The sequence below is a fragment of the Phodopus roborovskii genome, unplaced genomic scaffold (assembly GCF_943737965.1).
Source record: "Phodopus roborovskii unplaced genomic scaffold, PHOROB, whole genome shotgun sequence".
In the NCBI taxonomy this organism is placed as follows: Eukaryota; Metazoa; Chordata; class Mammalia; order Rodentia; family Cricetidae; genus Phodopus; species Phodopus roborovskii.
The window spans coordinates 1,489,856-1,508,971 of NW_026126446.1; the positions used below are offsets into that span (position 1 = coordinate 1,489,856).

General features: G+C 42.6%; 2 protein-coding genes across 2 annotated transcripts; one reads left to right on the plus strand and one right to left on the minus strand.

Annotated features, from left to right (window-relative positions):
* Positions 1-882: 882 nt before the first annotated feature.
* Prpf4 (pre-mRNA processing factor 4) lies at positions 883-17,099 on the plus strand. The gene is made up of 14 exons (XM_051187913.1): positions 883-1,047; positions 1,722-1,899; positions 5,129-5,315; positions 7,337-7,424; positions 7,960-8,039; positions 8,174-8,267; positions 8,944-9,038; positions 10,068-10,126; positions 11,112-11,235; positions 12,558-12,647; positions 14,705-14,827; positions 14,940-15,047; positions 15,126-15,244; positions 15,705-17,099. Exons 1-14 carry the CDS (start codon positions 1,021-1,023, stop codon positions 15,896-15,898), a joined length of 1,566 nt encoding a protein of 521 aa, XP_051043870.1. The 5' UTR covers positions 883-1,020; the 3' UTR covers positions 15,899-17,099.
* On the minus strand, positions 4,084-4,517 carry LOC127224762 (60S ribosomal protein L27-like). Its single transcript, XM_051187915.1, has one exon. It carries the CDS (start codon positions 4,500-4,502, stop codon positions 4,119-4,121), a length of 384 nt encoding a protein of 127 aa, XP_051043872.1. The 5' UTR covers positions 4,503-4,517; the 3' UTR covers positions 4,084-4,118.
* Positions 17,100-19,116: the final 2,017 nt, after the last annotated feature.

A 19,116-nucleotide genomic window follows, 5' to 3' on the forward strand; every position in this document is an offset into this window, starting at 1 on the left:
CACTTTAATAATCTCAACTACAGTATAGCTCCAGAACGACGGATTAGCTTCATTTCTCACAATTTATTTTATGTACTCTGCTGTCACATAACTTGAGTGACTAAAATAGAATAAACTCCTTGCTCATAATTTGGCATTTAGTAAGCACTCGAAGAGGAAATGTCCCCATCATTGCATTTGTTTGGGGAAGAGGCTTTTAAGAGTGGAAGTGAGTCTGTGCAATCCCCATAATCTTCATGTAAGGATAAAAAGAAAACCTTATATCGGATGGCCTAGCAATCAGTCGAACGAGAGTTGCTGGTATGCACTCTCCCTGACGCCTCCCTGGACCCTTTATCTCAAAGAACACAGACAAAGAATACGTTGTAGACAAATAAGCCAAAAACAAACTAGACCGCAGTTCCCCCGCCATGTCTTTATTTTAGTCCTAGAAGACTCTTCGAGTTTGATGTCTTCTTGAAGCCCAAAGTAACTGCGAAGCCACCCTGTTAGGAGGGGCCCCCGGGAAGACTTCCGTGCCGTCGTGGACAACAATCCGCTTTCCTAGCTCCAAGGCTGCACTAGTCTAGGGAGAGATTTCCATGGCAAAACAGCCCTCCGCTCCGCGATGACGGAAGGCCTCCCGAAGGAGAGCAGAGACCCTCGGTTCGCTCCTGATTACAATCGAGATCCACGAACCTACCTCTTTCAGGCCTCTGCAGCTTCCCAGAACCTCAACTCCCACCAAGAAGCCATTGCTGCGCCGCCAGAACTACACTTCCCAGGCTGCTCTGCGCCTCTCTTCCCACACGCCTCTTCTCCCGCGAGTTTGTGGCGAACGCTCTAAGAGGCCACGCCCCTCAACGCCAGCCGATGCTCGACAACTACGACGCCCAAGATACTTCGCGACTCCCAGAGCACGGAATACGCTCCTGATACGTTTCCGGCCAGTGACGCACTTCCACTTTGCTGGGCGCGCGGTGGACGGTCTGAAAAGCTGAGCGCGGATTTGGCTAGGGCCTCGAGGCTCCAGAGCCCGGCATGGCCTCCTCACGAGCCTCCTCCACGGTACGGGGCTCCGGATCAGCTCAGGCCGGTCCTCTCCCAGAGAGGGCGGGGTCCCCGCGGGAAGGGGCCGTTACCTCGCGGGTCAGGGCGGAGGAGGAAGGCTGAGGGACCGTAGAGTGGAGCAGCCTTTTCCTGAATCCTAAACGCTTTCGTGTGCTGCAGCTCTTTTTGCACCGCTCTCACTTCAGCCCCGAGCAGTGAACACTTTCCCTGACTGCTCCAAAACACAGTGCTTAGAAGTGGAGACTTGTCTTGACTTAAACTGTATGACTTGGGACTTAGGATGAGGTCTCCCAACTTCTAATCGGCTCTGGAAGTATTGGAAATGTGTATTCCAGTAACATTGTGACTTGGTGCGCCGAATACCACCCTGATTGTTTAGGTTATTCTTGGAATTTGTCCAGTGATGAACAGTTATTTTTGTAAAACCGGAGATTGCATTTCCAATAAAATAAACGGGCCCCGAAGCAAACCATATACTTCAAACAGAAATTGATTCGTTTTATTTGTCCGCCAAACTTAACGAGAGACTAAACTCGTATAAAGTCAATCTTGACGGATACCCACCTTGCCCTTTAGTTTTTGGAGGAAATAAAAGGAAAGCATTAGCCTCATTCATTTGGGAAGCATGGTTTACTAGGATTAAGCCTTAACCGGGGTCTTTGATTTAACAGGCAACTAAAACTAAAGCACCTGATGATTTAGTTGCTCCTGTTGTGAAGAAACCACACATCTATTATGGAAGCTTGGAAGAGAAAGAGAGGGAACGTCTGGCCAAAGGAGAGTCTGGGATTTTGGGAAAAGAAGGACTGAAAGCAGGCATTGAAGCTGGAAATATTAATATAACCTCCGGTAAGACGCAATTGTGAATTATCTTTCCTCTTTTTTTTTTTTTTTTTTTTTTTTTTTTTTTTTTTAAACTTCCAAGGACTCCAACCCATGCTAGGCAGGTAGGTGTTCCATCACTGAACCGCACATTCCCATCCTTTGGCTAGTCAGTTGCCTTTGAACTGCCTTTTGTCTCCTCCCGGGTACTAGAACCAGGTGTACACTACACTGCCTACACCTTTGATGATCCAGTTTTCTGAAGAACACCTTCCCAGACCAAGTAACATTAAGATTTATTGGGTCAAAACCTATTCTTGTCCTGGGGGGGCTAGTTCAGGTGACAAAAGGTTTGCTCTGCGACCATTGGGACTTGAGACTGATTTCTCAGAACCCATGTTTCATTTTTTTGTTTTGTTTTAGGGGACAGGGCTGAGGAGTTAGAGGTTTAGCTCAGTGGTAGAGCATTTGCCTAGCAAGCACAAGACCCTGGGCTCAGTCCTCATCTCTAGAAGAAAAAAAAAAAAAAAAAAGAATAACAAAAAGGGGCTGGAGAGATGGCTCAATGGTTAAGAGCATTGGCTGCTCTTCCAGAGGTCCTGAGTTGAATTCCCAGCCACTACATGGCAGCTCATAACCATCTAAAATGGGTTCTGATGCCTTCTGGCATGCAGGCATACATGCAGATAGAGCACTCATATATAAAATACATACATAATTAGATTTTTAAAGCTAACATGGTGGTACCTAATTGTAATCCCGATGTTGAGGAAACAGATTGACTTCCACATGTGTGTACTCACTCCCTTACTCTTTTGTTCTTACCATTGCATCTTCGACTTTGCTTTCTTGGCATTATCCAATGAGTGTTTTTCTTATATTTCATATAGTTCCTTACACAAATTACTGGCAGTCTTTGAAAACTTAAGTGGGTGTTTGGATTTATCGGTTGTATTTGTCTTTGGGAGATGTAACCAACTTCTGGCATTGATACATTACTGTAGCTATTTATAGTATTCTCTCCTTTACTTTTCTAGTTTGTTTCTTTGTGTCTTTACATTTCAAGACAAGGTTTCTCTGTATAGCCCTGGACTGCTCCAGAACACTGGGATTAAAGGCGTGTACCACCACTGCTGAGCTTTCTAGTTATTTTTTTTTTCAACCTAGATTAAAATAATCTTTTTGGTATAAAGGAAAAGTTAATTTAAAAAGATTTTTTAAAACTCAATGAGTGTCTCTATGAACTAGAAAATCCTGTATTGTGAATTGGATTTATTTCTTCTGTAAATGATACCATGATGTGTAATTATAGCCTGCATTTTCCCCCTTGTATATGTTGAGGTTTGTCTCTTTATTTTACTGTCAAGAAATGTATTGATTAATTTCAGTTTTTGAGACAGGATCTCCACATAGCTCAAGCTGGCCTAGAAGTTGTAGCAGTCTTCCTACCATGCCCTCCTTATACTGGATAATAGATGGGAGCCACCATGTCTAGCTTAACCGTTTTATATTTTTTTTAAAAAGTTACGCATATTTGCCATAAGAAATTAGCACAGAAAGGTAAAGTTTAGTGATAAGTGCTTGCCTGGCATGAAGGCACACACCTGTCTTCCTATCAACTCATATCCTGGAGGCAGGAAAGGTACAAGGACAGAAGCATCCTAGACTGCATAGCTTGAGGATCAGGTCCTGTCTACACACCGCTCAGGAGGTGGAGACAGGCAGGAAGCAACTCAGGGCTGCTCCTGGTTCTCTGATCTTCCAGGTTTTACCGGCTCCTGGGTTTTATTGATTAAGATTAGTTAGATTTATGCTTCAGACATTTTATTAATAAATAATTAAATCTTACCTGAATATTTATATTGCAAGACATGGAGCATTTTAAATGTTTTTCATGTTACTTTGTCTTTTGTTTTTTAATTTAAATCAGCAACTCAAGATAGTGGATTTTTGTTGTTGGCCCTTCCTTTCTGACAAGGTCTGTATGGCCCATGTTGTCCTGAAAGTCACTGTGTAGCCAAGTATGACATTGATTTCCTGGTCTTCTTGCCTCCTTGCTGAGATTATAGGCATGCATTGATCTCTTTTCTATTTTGGCCAAACAACAATTTTAAATAATCAAACATTTTAACACAGTATAATCGAGAGATAAAATTATTTGATACTTGATGCTGAGGAATTTTTTTTTTTAACTTTTAATGATGGAAACAAAAATATACCTAAAAGTGAAGCTTCTGGAAAAACCATTAGTTCTTCCCTGTCTTGTATCGTTCCTCAAACTTGACCTTGGCTTCCCTCCTTGCCTTGTGTTTCAGGGCTGGGTCTCTAAAGACATCCTTGTTGACAACAGTTTTGTCCAAGGGGATGTCCACAGAGTACCTTGTGGGCATGAGGTGGTTGTAGTTATAAACTTTCACAAAAGACTTGATCTTTGATCGCTTGGAGATTTTCTTCTTGCCCATGGCAGCTGTCACTTTTCGGGGATAGCGGTCAATTCCAGCCACCAGGGCATGGCTGTAAGGGCGGTCTGAGATGCCATCGTCAATGTTCTTCACGATGACGGCTTTGCATCCGGAGTAGCTTCCTGCCAGGACCAGCACCACTTTCCCGGGTTTCACGAACTTGCCCATTTCGACAGCAAGTAGCCGGTTCCCAGCAGTAAGGAAAGAAGGCCACTTCCGCTAACCTCAGCAGATGCTGAGGAAATTTAAAAAATTTTTCCCCATAACAATCATTATGTCTCTATAAAAACAAAAAACTTTTTGTAAAGATATAAAAATTTGGCCAGGCTCACACCTTTAATCCCAGAAGAACTCAAGAGGCAGAGGCAGGCAGATCTCTGTCAGTGTGTGGCCAGGCTGGGCTACAGAATGAGTTCCACAACAGCCAGAGAAACTCTGTTTCAAAAAGGCCAAAAAAAGAAAATATAGACATCACAATTCATAACAGGATTTTGAGGCAGTGTTCCTTACTGTTGCATGGCGTGACAGTAAGTGCATTGCAGAGTTGCACGGGCTCAGAACCAAGGCTGCAGCAAAGATTCATGATGCAACCTGCAGGTATTGCCAAAAGCAACCATTATTTGTTTTGAATTTGATTTTGGACTAATTGTTTGTCACTGCATCTTTAGAAACCCTTCAGTATTGCTGAATTCTTTGTCAGCCCCACAGTTAAATACCTTATGGCACCTCTATCCAGTATAAGACACACAGACTCTGATTGTTTCTTTCCCCCATGTTGCCTGTTCTTTGCATAGGGGAGGTATTTGAAATTGAGGAGCACATCAGTGAGCGGCAGGCAGAAGTCTTGGCAGAGTTTGAAAGAAGAAAGAGAGCCCGGCAAATCAATGTTTCCACAGATGACTCAGAGGTCAAGGCTTGCCTTCGAGCCTTGGGAGAACCTATCACACTTTTTGGAGAAGGTCCTGCTGAACGAAGAGAAAGGTGTCCTTTATAGTTTTTTCAATTAATGGCAAGGTTCTGGTTTGTGTTCTGTCAAACCCTTTCCTGCTCTCATGTGAAGTTGTTTGTTTGAAATGCGGCTGTTTTGTTATTTGTTGTTTTCTAAGATGTATTTTTAATCATGTAAGTCTGTGTGTAGGAATGTGCACATGAGTTCTGGTACCCTGGTAGTCCAGAAGAGGGTGTCATGCCCTGGAGCTAGAGTTAGAGGCACTTGTGAGATGCCTGATGTGGGTTCTGGGAACTAAACTTGGGTGCCCTGGAAGAGCAGGAAGCACTCTTTTAAAGGATACTTTTTAAAGTCCTGTTTATTTGTGTATGTAGACATGTATGTGCCTTCAGGCGTGGAGGTCATGGAACAACTTGTGAGTTTGTGCTCTCTTGCCATGTGTCCCAGTGTGTGGCCCTGTCAGCAGGCTTGGCAGTAGGCACCTTACACACCGAGCCACCTCCCCAGTCTGACTCAGGGTATAATTGTTTCTTTCACCTGCCATGTCTATTGTCCTTTATCATTGTGCCCCTTAGATGAATGTTTTGAGTCCCATCTGTCATTACTTTAACTTGGGTCCACCACAGTGGCTGGGCTTGCTGTGACACTAACATCTGCTTTTCTACCTCTTCGTCTCCCACCATGTCACTCTCATTGCAGATTCTCCTGTGTATAGCGTGAATAGCTCTGGTGACTGGACCCCCACTTGAATTTCCAGCTTTGGGTGGCAGTCACCAAGCTCCTCCTGTAACCCATATTCCAGCTCTACTGAACCATTTGCAGGTCTAAGCGAAGCCTGTTTTCTTGACTTTACATTCGTTAACCCTCCACCTCAACTGTCATTTTTCTGTTTTGACCATTTGGCCTGAATGAGCACTTGACACCTTTTCTGTGAAGCCTTCCCTGATACTTGCTTCACACTCCTCCCAAGCCTAGATTCCATACTTCTTCCGTATTCCTTTCACATTCTGCTCATTGCTGTCTAATGTTGATTTTATTGAAACAGGATCTCAGTGTGTTGCCCTGACTATCCTAGAACTCTAGGCTAGCCTGGAACTCAGAACAATCCTCCTACCTCCACCTCTAAGTGCCAGGGTTAAAGGTGTGTGCCATCAGACCTAATTCCTTTAAACTATCCCCCCTATACTGTCTTCAAGACAAGATTTCTCTCTCTAGCCCTAGCTGTCCTAGAACTCACTCTATAGACCACATTGGCCTTGAACTCAGACCCACCTGCCTCTACCTCTGGAGTGCTAGAATTAAAGGTATGCGCCACCATGCACAGCTTGGAACTATTCTTAATTATTAAATATATGTAGCTCCTGAATCATGGCACTAAGTAGGTTTCAGCTGTCCTTGAAGACTAAGTGGCAGCCATGTATGTAGGTCAGTTGACTCTAAATGGAAGAGAATAATTGCTGATAGCTGCATTTAGAAAGCCTTCAAATAGACCAGAGTGGAGTGGGGTCTGAGAGGGAAGAATAAAGGATGCACAGCCTTCCCCTTTGCTTGTGGTCTTGCGTTTCTTCTTGGCTTCTGCCCTTCATAATCAGTGAGGCCTAAAATGCTGATTGGGAAAATGCCAGAAGTAAACACTTTATAAATTTTAAATTGCACACCATTCTGAATGATGCGCTGAAATCCCACACTGTCCAGTTCTGTCCCTTTGTCTTCTGTATCCTTGTTGTCTATGCTGCCTTCCTATTAATATGCAGAAGAATAAGATATTTTGAGAAGGAAAAAGAAAACAGGTCCTGTTTACCTAATTTTAAAAATCTGGGTTTTTGTTATTGGCATTTTACCTGTCCTAGTTTATGAATTAAACTTTATCATAAGAATATGTGAGCTGGGGATGAAACACAGTGTAGGTAAGGTTCATTGTTCCCTGCGGTTGTTGGCATTCTTGTGTGGGGATCTTGACACATCTCTCTCTCAAGTGATAATGGGGTGGGTCCTACTGGACCTTTGACAATCTTATTTCATCTATATTGATTTCTGACCTTTTTTGTTATAGGTTAAGAAATATTCTCTCAGTGGTTGGAACTGATGCCTTAAAAAAGACAAAAAAAGATGATGAGAAATCTAAGAAGTCAAAAGAAGAGGTAAAATGTGAAGAAATTGGAGACTAGGTCTTTCCAGTGCCGCTTTGCTAGGATGAGGAGAGCTGTCTACAGGTTCTGCCATTTGGGAATGGTTGATGGCAGGAATCAGTAATTCTTATACGATTGTGAATGGTGCTGTACATTCTCCATTCTGGAAGGTACTCGATGTGACTCAGTAAGAAACCAGAATCTAGTAAGACATCAAAGAAAAAAGTAGAGACTGGAGAGATTCTCTGCCCTTAAGAGTGTGCACTGCCCCTCAGGAGTCCAGCAGCCCACAACTGCTATGCAGTCTGATGCCATCTTCTGGCCTCCATGGTGTCTGCATGCACAAGCACCCCACACACACAGACACATAACACATAGTTAAGTAAATGTTTTTAAGGAAAATGAAAGGTAATTATTAGTAAGGACATGTGCCAGCTTCATTCTGTTACTGAGCCAATTCACTTTGTGAGCAGTTACAATTAAGAACAGCTGTGGGGAGAGCCAGTGTGCTTCAGACCTAACATTTCTGCTGTTATTTCCTTTTCAGTATCAGCAAACCTGGTACCATGAAGGGCCAAATAGCCTAAAGGTGGCCAGACTATGGATTGCTAATTATTCACTTCCCAGGTAAGCGGAGGTCCAGAAGAAGTGTCATTTCAGAGACTGGGTTGTCTATGATGGTGGCATTATTGTATGTGATTTAGAAGAAATGTACAGATCTTGTTTGTAGCTTCTTTAGTGATGATGTTTATGTGTCACAGGGCAATGAAACGCTTGGAGGAGGCCCGTTTGCATAAGGAGATTCCCGAGACAACCAGAACATCCCAGATGCAAGAGCTGCACAAATCTCTGCGGGTAAGATGCTCTTCACTGTTGTCCAGTCTCTTACATTATTAGAGATTCTGTTTTGGCCCCACCCACAGGAAGGTAAAGGCAGTTACCTACGTGCCACCCAGTGTGTCGGTGATGCGGGAAGCACTGTCAGCTGTGGTGACAGGAACATTCTGTGCTTTGTGCTCACAGAGACCAGTGTTTCTGCTCTTGACTGCTCCCTTCTAGAAGGTCAAGCTGTGCTTTGCTTTTCTCTGGTTTTTGTTTGTGTTTAGCTGACATAAAAGCTAATGAGGTACACTGGCAATGATGGTGCACACCTTTAATCCCAACATTTGGGAGGCAGAGGTAGGTTGATCTCTGTGAGATTGAGTCCAGTGTGGTTTACAAAGTGAGTTCCCCGACAACCAGGGCTACACAGAAACTCTGGACATGGAGGGAAAGGGGAGTAATGAGACTATGATAAACAAGTAGCTTTCCAGATAAGCCTTGATTCCATTCTTCAATAACATTAATGTTGACTAACAACAGCAAAGCATAAAGAAGTCTTGAGATGAATTAAACTGACAGGTGTAACTGCTGCCCCCTCCTCCTCCCATCCCCCCCCCAGCCCCCATTTTTTCCCAAAAGTGGAAAAGCCAAAGAACTCTTAGATTTAGCCTTTTAAATGATCACCTTTTCTGGTGTTTTTGTTTTTTAGTCTTTGAATAATTTCTGCAGTCAAATTGGAGATGATCGGCCAATCTCCTACTGTCACTTTAGTCCCAATTCTAAAATGCTAGCAACAGCATGTTGGTAAGTTTCATTTTATAGTAACATTTTCATAAATTGTGCATGGGTTCAGGAAGAAAAGTTGCCTTTGTCTCAGAGATCTTTTCCTCTGTCCTCTGCCTCTGCTCATGAGGCAGGTGTCATGGCTCTACCTGCTTGTACACTTCGACAAAGCTGTTTGGCAGTTCTTACTACTCACAGAGATCCCCAGAGATCCATGATATGTAATGTCTATCATGTTCTTCCACTGGAGTTTTGGGGTAGTTCGTATGGGAATTTTATAAACCAAGTATATATTTTCATTTCTTAATCCAGCTTTGCTTTCTTACTTCTGTGGTCTCACTGAGGTAGGCAACCCTTAGAAGCCTTGGTGCCTTTATCTGTACCGTTGGAACCGTAGCTAACATTTGCCACGCATTTGGTGAGATCTTGGTAAATGTTAATTATTAATCTCATCTGTTTTGTACGCATCCCACATATGGGAAACTCAGGATGTACTGGGGTTATGGATTATATGTACTGAACTTTTACATGAGTGCTGGGAACCTGGACTCAATCCGCATGTTTACATAGCAAGCACTTTATTGAGTATGTGAGCCAATTCCTGAACCCTGTTTCATTTTATTTTTACTTTTTTCTGAATTGTGCCTATCTAAGAAAGATGAAACTTAATATTGACTACAGGGGAATTGCTTTAGTAGGCAGAAAGTGAAGCTGTGGTTCAAGAGAAAGCTGAAGGCTAAAGTGTTGGTAGGTGGCAAAATACTGCTTGTATTTCAGGTCCTGCCATTATTGACCCAGTTTAATTTTTTTCCCTTCCCTTGCAAGTTGACCTGTACTTTAAGAATAGCAGCTTGTATTCCATGATAGTCTAGAGGAGGCAACTGGTGGCCTAAGAGCTGCTGTAGCTCTTTTCAACGAGCCTTTGCTTTTTCTGTTGGCCACTGTCAAGTGTATAGGAGCAAGACAAAATTGTCCTTCAGTAATGTTATGAAGGTGCCTTTTCCTCCCCAGACCAACCCTGGCTGAGATGCTTTCCTTTGTGTTTGATAGGAGTGGGCTTTGCAAGCTCTGGTCTGTCCCTGACTGCAGCCTCCTTCACACTCTTCGAGGTGAGTTACAGGTGTCATCTCATTCTTTTCTCAGCAAACTGTTAAAGAGTACCACTCCAGCTGATGCTCAGATACAACACAGCTTTGTTTCTGTGTATGTGCACATGTGTGTACTCTTGAGTACATACATAAGTACCAGCAAAGACCAGGTGAAGGTGTCTGGTCCCTGGACCTGGAGTTACAATGCGTTAACTGGTGAGCTGTCTTTCCAGCCCACGGGTTGCACTTTTATTTGAGTGAATGTGGTTTTCTCTCCCCCAATACCAGAATATTATGACTATACTTGCATGCAGTCTGTCCTCCTTTCCAGCCACACTGGCCATTCTAAGATTTTGTGTTTTACTTTTTGATTTGGTTTAGTCTTTTGAGAATGGAGTCTTACTCTGTTTCCCAAGCTGGCTTCAATTCCGTATCTTTTTGCCTCGGCCTTCGAAGTGCTGGGTTACAGAGTCACTTAGTTACTATGCCTTTTTTTTTTTTTTTTTTTTTTTTTAAATATAAATTGAAGGAAAAAATGCAATTTGGGTGTTTGTTAAAACAGTTCTTTTGGGAGCTGGAACAGCTAAAAACATAAATTGCCTTTACAGAGAACCTGAGTTAGGTTCTCAGAACCCATAACAGGTGGCTTGCAGTGGCTTGTAATTCTGGCTCCAGTGACCTCCATAGCACCTGTGCTCGTGTGCACATTCTCACACACATATACATAATTTTAAAAATAAATCTTTAAAATAAATAAATAACTGAACATGGTGGCATTCAGGAGGCAGAAGTAAGTGGATCTGTAAGTTCAAGGTCAGCCTGGTCTTCGTAGCAAGTTTCAGGCCAGCCAGAACTTCACAGACACCCTGTCTCAAAAATAAATAAATGTTCTGTCTGTTCACATTCCCTTGTGTGTACTTTACCATGTTCTTCGTATAGTCTCTGTTTGCTCATAGAGTATGAAGAGGTAAGAGCCCTCTAACTTTGCTCTCCCTTAACTCTTTAGGCCATAACACAAATGTAGGAGCAATTGTGTTCCATCCTAAATCCACTGTCTCACTGGACCAAAAGGATGTCAACTTGGCCTCTTGTGCTGCTGATGGCTCTGTGAAGCTTTGGAGTCTGGACAGGTGATTATTACCCTCCTACAGTTCACATTGCCATCCCTAAAGAGAGTGGTTGGCTAGCCCTTTAGGTTTAAAAATGGAACATTTAACCCCAGGCATGCTTCAAGAGTCCAGGGAACTCACTGAAAATAGAAGATGTCTTTCTTAGACCTTTTTTTGTTCACAGAAGGTATGCTGGAATTTACTGTCTTTAATGACTTTAGGCCTCAGTTTTTGCCTTTAGCACAGTAGTCACTGACTCCCAGCTCCCATTCTAGAACAAACCAGTTTAACCTACATAGTAGGTTAGCATTGGCAAATGCAGTTTTGTAGGTAGGCTAAACATAATCATCTTGGCAGCCTCTTGGATCTATGCGCACAGCCATAGAGGAGAAGGGAAGTGAGGTTTGATCTGGCAGTACATGCCACTGGTGTCATCCTCTACCCTAGGATGTATTTTCCAACCACAGCACATATTCTTTCTTCATGTGGATGTTTTTACTAGTCCACTCAATTTTAAAAACATACTGTGATCTGAAAGACATTTGAATGTTCATTTTTCTTTCCTAGAGAAAGCATAGCAAGGTTTATTACAAAATTCTCCAAAGCACTAATTAGCATCTGCAGTCTTTGCCAGATAGAGTCTCAGCAACTATCGTGGCAAGTTTTAATTGGCTTCCATAATATTTAGCAGTACTTATCCCCATAGGGCCCTGGTTCAGTCTGTGAGTACTCATTGACAGCACTCCCTTCTAATTGCCCTCTTTAGGCTCATGTTTATTTCCTCTCTCTTGTGTTTGAGCCTTTCTGTTGTTGCTAGGTAGCAGAAATTTGTGGCCATCCAGAGGACACTGAGTCACTCTAGCTTAGGAGTTCTTTTTTTATTTGGATCTTTGAACAGGATAAGGGTTAAGTAAAATTATCTGGAACCCATTGGACCATAACTGATTTCAGTATCTACACCTCTACCACCATACACTACATGCAGTGGGACTATTTGCTTATCATGAAGAATTTATTGACACATTGAATTGAACTGAGATAGTGATCACTTTGCACTGTGGTCAAAGAAATAATCCTCCTTAGAATGTAGCTTAAATGATTGTTATCAATCAAATGATTGTTATCCCTAAGATTGTAACACATTGCAGGTACAGTAACAGTTAGCACAGAGCCTTGTACAGGGTGCAGTCAGCCCCTTGTGCTGCTCAGTGTAGAAAGTACACGGTGATACCTGTGTACAAACGACAGAGTGGGCATATCTGCACAGCAGCAAATAAACTGAGTGGGTTGTTATTCATGGCTGTCAAGGTGTTTAACCCCTGAATGTATTTGGTTCCTTTCAGCGATGAACCAGTGGCAGATATTGAAGGTCATACAGTACGTGTGGCTCGGGTAATGTGGCATCCATCAGGGCGTTTCCTGGGCACGACCTGGTAAGCCATCTGTTAGTGTCTAGTTTGTACAAGCCTGCTGGTTTTGATAATCCTTTTCAGTTATCTGCAAGGTAAATATTTAGAGCAAGGATCTTCAATTAGAACTTTCTCAAACTTAAGTAATAGAATCAGAATAAAAGTTAAAAAAAAAAAATAGTCAGGGCAGAATATATATTTTCTTTTAATTCTTACTGAGTGTGCTACACATCTTACCACTCAGCAGGCTAAAGCAAGAGGATCATAAGCTTAGGGCCAGCCTAGGCTACATAGCAAGACTTTAAAAAAAATAAAATGGAGCTGGGCAGTGGTGGCAGATGCTTTTTATCCCAGCACTCAGGGCAGAGACAGGTGGATCTCTTTAAGTTCAAGGCCAGCCTGATTAACTGGCAGGTTCAGGACAGCCAGGGCTACATAGAGACCATGTCTTGAAAAATAAATAAAATAGAAACACTAATAAATAAAAATCCTCTGTACCAACATATTACTTCCTTTTCTGGTTCTGTAAGTTTAGTGAGGCTTAGTTCTACTAAAAATCTTTTTCTGTGAGGTTTCAGTAACATTCAGTAGAATGGGATTGTTTTATTGTACAAGTCAGCCTTGACAAGTGCATACTGCTTATAACCCACACCCTTACCAATCGTTTCTATCACCCCACAGAGTTGTCTTAGGCCCTCTCTCTCTCCCCTTCCAAAGCAGCCTCTGACTTGATTTGTTTGTTCTACCTGTTTATACCCATTTGTGGTACTAAGCTGAGGGGCAGTCTATTGTATCTGTTCCCGTCCATGTGTTCTCCTGTTGATAGACATCTGAACATGTTTCTAGGTTGTGGCTAGTCTGTGGCTGGTCAAGATATAGCCACTATAAATTTTTTTTTTCTTTTAATGTATGCCTGTGTGCTTCATGCCCAGAAGCCAGAAAGGGGCATTGGATCCCCTAGAATTGTAGTTACACAGGTTGTGAGCTGTCATGTCAGTACTGGGACCCAGACGTGGGTCCTTTGGAAGAGCAGCCCATGCTCTTAACCACTAAGCCATCTCTTTATCCCTGGCTATAAATATTCTTATTGGAGCTTTTTATATTGTTTAGGGGTTTTGGTTTTATTTTGTTTTTCCCTTTCTCTTGGGTAAATACAGAGGAGTAAAAATGCTAGTTTATAGAGTAGATGTATATTTAGCTTTTTAAAAACATTCAGGCAGCCAGGTGTTGGTGGCACACACCTTTAATCCCAGCACGCAAGAGGCAGAGGCAGGTGGATCTCTGAGTTCGAGGCTGTTCTTTTTCATACCTCTGTCATGTTTGCTGTTGTGCTCTTTTCATCTCACCCATTGTAGTTAGTGTTACTGCCCTGACAGCTATTGCTGTTGAGTATTTTGCCATGTGCTTATTCATTATCTGCATATCTTCTTTGGTACAGGGTCCAGTTGCTTTGCCCTTCTTGAGTTTAATCTTTTCTATATTTGTACCACTATAGCCTGTTTGTTGCCATCATTGAAGATTTCTATTAAAATTGTTTTAGCACCCTAGTGAAAGTTGATCATTTGTATTTGGGTCTATTTCTGTATCTGCTCTATTTGTCCATCTGAGTTTTTTGTTTTGTTTTGTTTTTGTCTTTTTCTATGCTAACATCCAGTTGAGACTCTAGTAAATTAAAAAATGCTTGCTTGATGATTGAAGGGATATAGCAGTGGAATGAGGAGAGAAAGGGGGAAAAAATGCAGTCTTTGCTGGACTGTTCAAGAATTTTGTTTTTGTTTGTGCTGGTGGCTGAACCCAGGGCCCTGCACATACGAGGCAAGCCCTGCCCCCAAAGTATTGAGCCCCAACCACAAACCAGGGAAATCTTTTTAAAAATATAGCTGCTAAAGCAAATTACAGAACGTTCTTGGTCTCCCAGTTGTCACTAAGACAAGCAAGCTTGAATGGTGAGGCATTGTTTATGCCAGAAAGGAATTTCTTGTTAGTACGATTAAATGATATTTATAGTACCTTGTATATAGTAGACGCTGACTCGGTCTTCTGGTTGATTGTTGGTATAGTTTATTTTATTTGTTTTTAAGTTATGACCGTTCATGGCGCTTATGGGATTTAGAGGCTCAAGAGGAGATCCTGCATCAGGAAGGCCACAGCATGGGTGTGTATGACATTGCCTTCCATCAAGATGGCTCTTTGGCTGGCACTGGGTAAGCTTCCTCCACAAAGCAAGGGGTGGGCAGGTCAGTAGTCTCACCTTAGGACTCCCTGCTTTCCTGTGGAACTGGGTCTGGAGTACTCATATACATGTTGTTTCTCCAGGGGACTGGATGCATTTGGTCGAGTCTGGGACCTACGCACAGGACGTTGCATTATGTTCCTAGAAGGCCACCTGAAGGAAATCTATGGGATAAATTTCTCCCCAAATGGGTAAAGCACATTCAGTGAATGGGAAGGGTTCTGGTCAGATAGTTCTTTGTTTCTAATTATGATACTTCTGATCCACAGCTACCACATTGCAACAGGCAGTGGTGACAACACCTGCAAAGTGTGGGACCTTCGACAACGACGCTGTGTCTACACCATTCCTGCCCATCAGAACTTAGTGACCGGGGTCAAGTTTGAGCGTAAGCTTTGCTCTTGTTCTCAGCATTAACATCAGACCCCTTTGCTTCATGGACTACATGTCAGGCATTAGACTTAGACATGGAACCCTGTTAAAGAAGCACACTTTTATGTCCTTCCCTCTACCATACTTATAGACAAAGCTATGGCAAAGCATGCTTCTTGGAGCTAAGACTTCTGTGAAGACTGTTCCATTTTGTTCTCCATGGAAGGTCAGGCACTAGATGCTTGATGGTACTGTCCACCAGGGAAAGAGCACATAGACTTCATACCGTTACTTAGGTGTCCTCAATCTGCTCATGACTGTCTCTTCTCTTGTAGGCCTCCTAGAAATGTAGACTCTGTGTTACATTTGTCTGAGTGCAAAAGTAACCTTTCCTTGAGAATAATATGTTTTAGCAGATCTTTGTGCTTATTTTTTTCAGCTTGCTTTAAATTCTTCATGCTTTATTTTTCCTGCAGCTATCCATGGAGACTTCTTGCTCACAGGTGCCTACGATAACACAGCCAAGATATGGACCCACCCAGGCTGGTCCCCATTGAAGACTTTGGCTGGCCATGAGGGCAAAGTAATGGGCCTAGACATTTCTTCAGATGGGCAGCTCATAGCTACTTGCTCATATGACAGGACCTTCAAGCTCTGGATGGCAGAGTAGGCAAGACCATGGAAGGACTTGGACCTTGTGCTCTCACCGAGGAGCCATTTTCCTCAGAGGAAAAGAATTGTATTGTGTTCTATCATGTTTTCTGCCAAATACCATGTGTAGGATTGGATTTTCACATCGACCCCTTCTGAGTAATCCAGTCTCTAGGTGATGGCAAACCCTTCATGGTTAGAATGCAATTCTCATCTCAGGTTCTGCCATAAACTATGTAGACACTGTTTAGACTCATCACTTTTGAATGCCCTCCCATCTCTGTCAGTACTCGGGATTGTGACTATTCTTTCATTTTTAAACTTTTATTTGGCATTTTGAGATAGGGTATGTCTATTTAGCCCTGACTGCCTGGAACTGCCCTGTCTGTGTCAGGAGGCCTCACATCTTAAGAGACCCTCCAGCTTCTGCCTTCCAAGTGATAGCATTACAGAAGTGTGCTGCTGGGCCTTACAGTTGCATTTGTAATGCTTGAAATGTGGCTGTCTATGACATGGTATGTGCTCCATACTACATGTGATCCAGCAGGCAGATAGCAGACTGCATTTGAAACTCCCCAAGTTAAGAGGGCATGTGGGAAGGCAGAAACAGGTGGTCCGGGTGGTCTCTGAGTTTGAGGCCAGCCAGGTCTACAGAGCGAGTTCCAGGACAGGCTCCAAAGCTACAGAGAAACCCTGTCTCAAAAAAAAAAAAAAAAAAACAAAAACAAAACAAAAAAGGGGGTGGGGTGGCATTCCATTCTGTGTATTAGTTCAGTGAGTGGGGCCTGAGGGCAAGCTCCTCTCCTGCCCCTGAGAATGTGATGCCAAGCAGTAGGCTGCAGCTGCATGATGATTCAGAAGCGAAGATTTGGCCTCTTCCTATGGAGTCTACAGATATGTTAACTGCATCAGGGAACTCAGAACCGAACATGTCTGCCTTGTTGGGAAAAACCTTCCATTTTGCTTTGAAGTTTGGCATCTTTTGAGATAAAACAAGGCCATTGTATCCAGATTCAAAGGAGTTTTTAGAAAACAAACATGATGTCTGGTACAACCTCCTTCCTGTTGATATTTAAAGGATGTACTTTATGTATTAAAGGATACTTCGTATCAAAGTAAATGGGGAAAATCCCTAATTTATATTTGGGTGTTCCCAAACATAAGCATTTTTTTTCTTTATTATATACTTGCTGAGAGTAAAATTCTACCATAAAACTGTCTTTCAAAGAGTTCCTCTTTTAGTTTTGAGATCAATGTACTTCCAGATGTGAATTGTCCAATTTCTATCACTGTTTACAGATGTTTATAGTGGGATTTTTCCGGGGGGGGGGGGGGTAGGTTTGAGACAGGGTCTTGCTGTATAGCTCAGATTGGCGTCAGACTCTCAATGTTCCTGCCTCTGCATCTCAAGGTGTTAGTAGGAAGTGGTATTAACAGCTTTTTTAATACAGTTGTTGGCCTAGGGGATTACAGTGAGCTGTGTCTGGGCTCCCTAATTCATCAGTCTTAATTCTCTTTACCTTCCCACTGTGGGTATATATCCTCAAGAATTGCACAGTAAATCCACACAAGACAGTAATGCAAGAAGATTGTGTATAAAGTAAAATTAGCATGGACTTATGGTGGCATCCTCTCCTGGATTCAAAACTACACTCCACCAGCTTCCTGTTCTGTCCTGCTCTTCTGTAGGTTATAGATATGTGGTATAGGGCAAAACATGGTTTGGGGGTTTTGTTTTGTTTTTTAAGATAGGGTCTTAATATGTAGCTCTGGCTGGCCTAGAACTTGATGTATTAGACCAGGTTAGTCTCAAATTAAGTGATCCACCTGCATCTGACTCCCAAGCACTAGGACTAAAGAGGCGTGCCCACCACACCCAGCTAAACATATTTTAATCTGATTCCAGTTATAGCTAAACATATTTCCTCTGTAGTTGTAAGCTTCTCAGGTCTATCCTTCATTTGGAACTTACTACCCTTAACCTATTCTATTCCCATAATAATGTGCCATGAAAAGTACCGTTTTCTTGGTTTTCTTGGTCATATTTGTATAGTGATGAGACTGCTGTGCTACCCTGCAATCAGAATCTAGCACTTTCAAGTTTTGGTTACTCTGGTTTTAACTTTACTAGGATTTAACAATTTTTGTTGTTCCAAGAGAGTATTTAAGTTGGAGATGTGTAAGCCTTAGGCACAGCGAGTGTCTGGAAGAATATCCATTTCTTCATTGTAAGAGCGAAGCCTGAGCCAGTCAGTAGTGGTGGCACATGCCTTTGATCCCAGCCTTTGAAAGGCAAAGACAGACGAGCCTGATTTACAACAGTTCCATGACAGCCAGAGCTGTAACACAGAAACACTGTAACACAGAAACCACCCCCCCCCCAAAAAAAAAAAAAAAGTGAATCCTGAATGGCAAAGCTACTGTGTATCACTTAACCATGTCTAGGTGGTCTATCAGGCACACTAAGCTCATTCTCTTAAAATCGTTAAGGTGGAGCAGGTTAGAGGTGATGTACACATTTAATGCCAGCATTCAAGAGGCAGGTGGATCTCTTAAGTTCAAGGCCAGTCTGCTCTACAGAGTGAGTTCCAGGACAGCCAGTGCTACACAGAGAAATCCTGTCTCAAAAAAAGTTAAATAAAAGATTGCTGAGATGTACTCCCTTTTTATGGGCAAACCAGACTCAAGTGACCTGCTAAATTACCAACTAGTGAGTGGTAGAACCATTTGAGACTGTGAAGTGTTTTCACGGAGCTTTGTGGAGAATGTTGGCCGTGTGACGGCCAGGACAGCACATGTGGCCTGGCTGCTGAATTGTCAGTCTTCATCTTTCTGCCTTATAGATGCCATTGACAAATCACTCTGACTTTGTGAAAAATGGAGTTTGTTTTCCCACTCCTGTGTGGACTTGGAGCTTGTTGCTGCTGCTTAGCAGATTTCTATCTGGATAGGCAATGCTATCATGTAGGACAAGCAGCTGCAGGACTATGTCCCTAACCTGGACACACCTGAACATGTCTCATGTATTTGTAGATGTAAGTGGGTGAGACTGCTTCTTAGGATTTGATTCATAAATGTCCCCAGCACCTTCAGGACATAGGACCTGGCTGGTGCAAAAATGTCACTAGTGAGGGGTCATTGTAAATTATTAGCCCAGCTTCTGTTTCCACTTTCTCTGCCTCCTGGTATACTGTGATGTAGCAAGCTATGTCCAAATCGACCTCCCCTCAAGTTGTT